Source organism: Pseudorasbora parva, chromosome 3, assembly GCF_024679245.1.
Source record: "Pseudorasbora parva isolate DD20220531a chromosome 3, ASM2467924v1, whole genome shotgun sequence".
Classification (NCBI taxonomy): Eukaryota; Metazoa; Chordata; class Actinopteri; order Cypriniformes; family Gobionidae; genus Pseudorasbora; species Pseudorasbora parva.
Window position 1 is genome coordinate 57,183,754 of NC_090174.1, and position 7,644 is coordinate 57,191,397.

At 39.8% G+C, this 7,644-nt stretch overlaps 1 protein-coding gene across 1 annotated transcript; it reads left to right on the forward strand.

Moving 5' to 3' along the window:
• The first annotated feature begins 1,283 nt into the window (after positions 1 to 1,283).
• Positions 1,284 to 6,857, forward strand: LOC137071520 (RNA-binding E3 ubiquitin-protein ligase MEX3C). The gene is made up of 3 exons (XM_067439607.1): positions 1,284 to 1,399; positions 1,526 to 2,040; positions 3,433 to 6,857. The coding sequence occupies exons 2-3, from the start codon at positions 1,554 to 1,556 to the stop codon at positions 4,533 to 4,535; spliced, it is 1,590 nt and encodes a 529-aa protein (XP_067295708.1). The 5' UTR covers positions 1,284 to 1,399; positions 1,526 to 1,553; the 3' UTR covers positions 4,536 to 6,857.
• Positions 6,858 to 7,644: the final 787 nt, after the last annotated feature.

Below are 7,644 nucleotides of genomic sequence, written 5' to 3' on the forward strand. Positions count from 1 at the left end.
TGGAATAACAAAGACATGGGCTACTATTTAAAAACCAATCACTATTCTATCATACTTGGTTCAATGAAGGGATTAGCCCATATTAGTAAGAAAATTGGTTAATTACAATGGATATGATCATTTCTACAACATTTCCAATTACTAGTTAAATCAAAAGAGTTTGCTATTGTTCTTAATGTGAAGAGTATGATGTTACTCTTAAAAAACAGTGTAAGTCTAGTGGGTATGCAGTCTAGTCAGTGTAAATCAATACAGACAATCTTTGTGGTAACATTTTCATTGATAGGCCTAATGTTAATGTTTTAAAACAAAATGTTCCAATAAGGATATAAGAAATGCTCTTTGTTCTGTGTCTTTTCCAGCAGCAAGATTATTTTGGTGATAGGGTCAAAGCATGGAAATGGACAAATATGTCTTGTGTTAATAACAAAATTAAGGAAGTGTCTCACAAAATACCTTTTTTTAAGATTTAGGCTTAATATTTCATATAGGCTAACTGTGATTTTTTTTTTTTTTTTTTTTTTTTTTTTTGCACTAGAAAAATAAACTTTTGCATCTGATTTCACTGCATTTAGGCCTACTCAAGATTATTTTGGAAAGATTTGGAAACCTTAATTAATAGAGAACTGAAGTGTATGATAGAAATGTGTGTATTTGATGTCCTTTTTTATTCTCAGAATGACTATTTGTAATGCAAAGAACAACACACATTATTGATTGTATTAGGAAAACACCACATAGCCTATTAAAAGAAGTGGGCTCAATGCAAACCAAATGTTGTAAATATAAACCTTTTGGAACAAACTAAAAACAAAAAGTTATGAAAACATGTAAGTCTTTGAAAAAACTGGACTTTATGTAATTTATTTTATTATTATTATTTTAATTTCCTGGCCGCTAATGTTAATGTGATATTATGAATATGTAGCCTACCTCTTGTTCTCATGGCAATAAATTAAATATTGTTTTTTGTTTTTTTACACAAAACTATGTAGAAACAGTTCATATCATATATAGGCCTATGTATACATATCTATGGTTCATATAGCCTATATAAACTCTACTGATATTAAAATAACGATAAACATTATATTGGCCCTCTATAGCATTTATTTATTCATCATTAATCAAATACTCACTGTTACATGTATTCAAGTAGATTCAATTATGGTCATAGTTGTTAGAAAGTGTTTTACGGCCCAAATAAATAGAAATTAAATGTTTGTTTGGCTGCTAAAACGCAAAGTGTTTGGTAGTTCATCCGCGCCGGCGTGTGGCGCTGTGCGCACAGATCAACTGTCCCTCAACCCTGCGCCAGGATCCCTGAAGGACCGTAAACAAAGAGATCCAGTAGAACAGGGTCACGGAACCACAGCTGCCGCTGCTGTAAACACCAACTGTAAGTTTAAATACACGTAACACACTTTATGAACGGCATAATCTATTTCTGTACACTTGAATACAGTAACAGACTCGCTTTGCCGTGACACTTTTGCTTGTTTGTTTGTTTATGTGCGTCCCGCAGTGAAAGCAGGACACGTTGTTGGTCGAGCATGCCCAGTAACACGGCTCAACTCTTGGAGTCAGACGATACTGAACCGGACCTTCCGGTGTTGGTACCGAACCTGAGCGGGTTGAGCCTCCGCGATGATGAGAGTCCATCAGAACCACATGATACTTCTCATCTCGGTGTTCTGGGTGCGGTGTTGGACCTCCAGCCGCTGTCCCAAACTGGATCAGAGGAGGGAAACACCGCCAACAACAACAACATTATCAGACATGATGTTGATCTGGAGCAGCTGAGAGCACTGGCCCTCACAGGCATGGAGGCGCCGGGGACGGGTGGGCTTTTTCAGGATGGGCTGGGCGAGTCCCAAAGCTTCCACCACCACCAGGTTCAGGGGAGGATGATGATGGCAATGATGATGATGCAGGAGGGTGAGAGGTGTGCTCTCAATACCAGGAGAAAGAGCGTGAACACAACAGAGTGCGTGATGGTGCCCACATCTGAGCATGTGGCGGAAATAGTTGGCCGACAGGGTGGGTTTGTTTGCTTGTGTCATGTTTGATATTCTAATTTTGTGACTCATCTTGTCTCACTTTTCAGCCAGAGCAGGACTTAATATTAAGGACTTCTTTTGTATGTGGTTTAATGGATTAGTGATTCATATTTGGAATCGCCCTGCTGATATTTTCATAGACCTCACACACACACACACACACACACACACACATATATATATATATATATATATATATATATAGACACTGCTCGGCCAATAGTTGTCCGACAGCAAAAATAGTTGCTTTTTGTATTTAAACAGGCAAATGCTTAAGAGTCAATGATTGGATCATTATTGCAGTGATTATTATGTTTCTATCATGTTATATGTTTGGCAACAGTTCTTCTAACCCTAACTGATGGAGTGTGTAGCTTTTCATTTCTTGAACAACCATGTAGGAAGACAGACACATCATGGCCATATTCCAGGATGACAATGTCAAGATTCATCAGCTCAGATTGTGAGAGAAAGGTTGTGAGGGAGCATGAAGAATAATTTTCACCTCCGAGTCCAGAGCTTAAATTCATTGAAAGTCTTTGGGATGTGCTGGAGGAGACTTTACAGTGTGCTGGACTCTTACACTGACAATACAAGATCTTGACCAAAAAATTATGAACCTCCTGATGGAAATAAACGCTGTGATGATATTTCCAACAAGAGGTGCATCAATTTTTGGTCAAGATCTTGTATTGACAATGCAATACACATACAGGAATACATTATATTTTAAAAACGAAATAAAATAATTTTTTTATCAAATAAATTCAGCCTTGGTGAGCAGAAGAGACTTCTTAATGAATTAAATTTCCAAATTTTTGACCACCAGTATTTTATATATTATAACTGTAACAAATAAATACAAATTAAATATAACTAAAACTTTAAAAACAAGTTTCCTTAAAAAATAATAATGAAACAAAATAGTAATGATATTTAATATCAGACATAAGACATAAATTGTATAGGCCAAATTTTCTAAATTTGTGCATTTATAAAACCTAGATGATATTTACTCGCATTGACCTCATTGAACTGCATGTGTCATGTACACTAATATGGATTTCAGCTGCCCCATTTATCTGTGATGACGTGATGTTCCTTCACTGCACTGTATGACAACAAGTTGTGTAATACAAGTGAATTAGCACACTGGTTGTCTGTGCTAGTTAACTTATATTACACAACTTGTTGTCAAACAACCCTGCTACTACACCATGTGTGCTAGCATTGACCAATCAACATCAAGGTCTGCTGTAATTACACCTCAGAGAAGATCACTTGTCTATCAGTGGGATTGATTGATGGATTCATATATTGATGTCTTCTTAAGCCAGAAATGTGTTGACTTGTCTGTTTCTGCTCCTTTCAGGGTGCAAGATCAAAGCTCTGAGAGCAAAGACCAACACTTACATTAAAACGCCCGTTAGAGGAGAAGAACCGGTGTTTGTAGTGACGGGACGGAAGGAGGACGTCGTCACGGCGAAGCGTGAGATTCTGTCAGCGGCCGAGCATTTTTCCCTCATCCGGGCGTCTCGGAACAAATTGGCAGCAAACGTTGGGCACAGCAGCGTCCCTTGCCATCCGGGACAGACAACCATCCAGGTACGGGTGCCGTATCGAATGGTAGGGCTCGTGGTGGGACCGAAAGGAGCGACTATCAAGAGGATCCAGCAGCAAACCCACACCTACATCGTCACGCCAAGCCGCGACAAAGAACCGGTGTTTGAGGTGACCGGCATGCCTGAGAACGTGGATCGAGCTCGGGAGGAAATCGAAGCCCATATTGCTGTGCGTACCGTGGGAAACGTGGACACCAGTGCAGACGATGATGACTTCCACTACAACGGCACCGACGTTGGCTTCGAGTCGGGCAGCAACAAAGCCTGGCTGTTCTCCGGGGGAGTTTCAAACTTCCACAGCAACGCCGCAGGATACCGCAACGACAGCTCCAGCTCGCTCGGAAGCAACTCGAGCGAGTCCTACAACAGCGGGAAAGGCAGCGGAGTGGCGGATCTCAGTCCCGGCAGCACCGGCGGTACCTTCTGGTTTGGCGATGCCCAGCTGCCCCTGGGGCCGGAAGATTCGACCGCGTACGACGGGATAACGATGACGGCCCCGTCCGTCAATCCATTGTGGAGCACCTTTGATCGAGGAGGCGCGAGTTTGCCGACTACGCCGAGGCTCTCTCCGTCCATTCTCGCCCGGCTGTCTCCGTCTCTTCCGGAGGCGATGGATCATCCGCTGGTTCGGCTGGTGCAGGAGAATTCCCAGAGTCTCCCGGCCTTTGGTACCGCGTTTTCCCCATCGAGCGACAGCACGGGCTCCAGCTCTCCGCCAGACATGCGCACCTTCCCCAAACACAGCCAGGTTCCTGCGTGCGTGCGCTGCGGAGACAATGTGGCGGCGCTTGTCCTGGGTGGGCAGAACCTCGTCTGCTTGGAGTGTTCCAACGCCATCCTGCTAAACGCGTAAAGAGAGCGCGCAAGAGAAAGAGAGATTTGGGATCACACGAACCAAACTGATTGACTTTTTACATTGATAAATCCTTCTTCCTTCTTTATTATGTTTAAATAACTGGGAAATGCAGGTTTTCAATCAATTCATCTCAAAGATTTCCCCATTCACGTTTAGCTGCTACGTCATTCTTACAGCAAGCAGTGCTGGGGTTTAGCAGCACTAAATCGTGTTTTTTGTTGGTTTGTTACTTTGCTTTCAAGGTATCGACCCCGTATTTACATTTTCATGTGCCTGATTCCATGACGGTCGCGGTCCACACTGGCGCTGTTGCTGCAAAAGCATCTGTGGCCTTGAGTTTCTGTTGCGCAACACTATTGTCGAGCAGCATGCGATCACACAAGAGCTGTTCTGACCTCCACGACCCTAAAGCATCGTCATTAAAGGGATACTTCACCCAAATTAAAATGGTCATTTACTCATCCTCAAGTGATTCCAAACCTGTACGAGTTTCTTTCTGCTGTTGAACAAAAAAGAAGATATTTTGAAGAATGTTGGTAATCGAACAGTTGACGGTAGCCATTGACTTTTTTTTTTTTTTTTTTTCTCTGGTTTGATTACCAACATTCTCAAAATATATATTTTTAGTTCAACAGAAAAAAGAGAGGAACTTAAGGGAGACTAAATGATTTTTGGGTGAACTATCCCTTTAAACACGAGCTAAATTAATTTGCGTGTAAATCGCTCATAAATCCGTTCTTGCATAAATTGTTGCATGTCATATTTTAGATCAACTTGCATGAATAAAACCCAATTTCGCATTCAATTAATTCAGTAGCTGTGTTTCCATCCACGTATTTTGGTCATTTTTGGGACATTGCATAAATGCTGGTTGGAAAACGGCGAGATGCATGTAAAGTGTTAATGCACTCAGTTGGGACGTTTAATTTTTTTTATGTGATAGGAAAACGTGCGCATAAGCGTCGATGAAAACAAATTTACTAAATAAATTCCACATGACTTCATGATCAGAACAGGTCATGTGACCGGATCACTGCACTAACCAATGGATCGGTCTCGTTGCACACCATCTAAAATATTCTTTTAATCATTCTTAAATACCAGTCTGCCATCAAAATGATTTGGTATAATTACCTCCCAGAACTGTCTCGCACGATTACATTCCCAAACGTCAGGCGTCCGAGCACGAGATAACATGAGAAGTGCGCTGGTTATTGCGTTTCGTCTGCATGTTCTGATGCACAAGCAGTTCATTATCATGGGGAAGAAAGAGTCATAGGCTTTCCCCACTTGCAGCAACTTTTTTTTATTATTTTATTGATATTCTGTGCCAGTTTCACAGGAAGTGAAGATTTTGTTCTCTTGAACAAATAGGATGGAAACGGCTTTATTCATATTCCAGTTCAATTTTCAATTCTAGATTGAAACGCATAGAAAAATATGGTTGTTTCACGGATAAGGCCCTTTTAGCAAGTTGCATTAGGGTGTGTGTCCGTAACGACTCCTCTCATTGCCTTAACTGAAGGGGTCCTGCCGGGCCAGACCCCGCGGCGAACGGGACCTGAGAGGATGTGCAAAAACAATCCCTCCTCAAAGCGCAGGCTGACACGGCTAATGGCGTCACTTTTCACAATAACCACTAAACTCAGAGAAACTAAGGCATCCATAAGCTCTCAAGATTCACTTTGACAGAGTTTTTGTTTTTTTACAATTTTGTAGTATTTCTGTAGTTTATATTTCATATACAAACACACACACACACACACACACACATATATATTATATATATATATATATATATGAAGATTAAATATAAGACTATTTGGCAAGCAGGTTGCCGTAAGTATTAGCTTGTAGAGTGTTGACGTTAGGTACTATAGAGCAGGAAAGAGCACACCTGCATGATTTATTATCTAACGATTCTTAAATCGCAACAAAAAAGCCAAGGATCCAATACATACATACATATATATACAAATACAAACATACGCTGCATTAGATCTACATACAACTACATTACGAACAAAATAAAAGTCCTGTTAAACATAACTAGGAATTTTGTTTACCTGAGGGATTTTTATCATCACACTGCAACTGTTTCTGTATTTGATAATTTTACTGTTCTTTTATTATGTATATACACATATGCAGGGACATGATGGCATATAAGTTGTATTAAAATTTAAAATATATTTTATGATATGGCCTTACTGTCCTGTGGCCAAAGCACTGATATTATATATTTGCTGTAAAAAAGAATTAAGATTTTTATTTTTCTGATATTAAAGTTCCTTAATAAATTGTTTCATTTAAAACTCACTTACCTAAGTTTGTGTGTGTGTGTGTGTGTGTGTGTGAGATTTGAGGTTTTCCTTCACCCAGGTGCGTCCATATTTTTATGGGCTCTGAGCTGCAGGCAAACTGCAACAGAATCTGTGAATAAAATATTCTGGAGACTTTTGATGAAAATCGTGAAAGTTTGTTAGTATAGAAAAGTGTTACTAAAGTTATAATTTAATCCAGTGGAAAAAGATGCAATTTTATATAGAAACCAAACGTTTAACAAAAATCAGGTCAGTCGCGTGTAATAGTTTCAGAGAGAACATTTTCATTGTTATTAATGGCAAAGTAAGCAAAACTATTGTATTCTCATATCTACAGTTTCAGTCAAGGTGATATCAATCTTCTGTTGATCACAACATGTCATTATGAGGATGTACAGTTAGTATTTTCACAAAGAAAAAAATGGTTTTAAGCAAGTTATTTGTATCTTTTAGGGGAGTGTGTCAGGGAGAAATTTACATTTCAAAACATTCATTTTGCCATTAATTGAAATAAACCAGTGAGATTCTTGTATGCAGAAGGTGTCTGACAGCAACCGGTATGATCTGATCTCACCATCATCGAGTCCGTCTGTGATTACACGAAGAAACGGAGAATAAATCCAGAAGAACTGTGGCTACGTCTGCAGGACTCTTGAAGAAACCCTCCTGGCAAAGCTCACTGAAAAACTATGAGCAAGTGAACAGGAGTGTATAGGAGTTCACTGATAAACAAAATCAGTGAAATTATTTTTTAAGCATTCTCACTTTACAGCACTTTTACA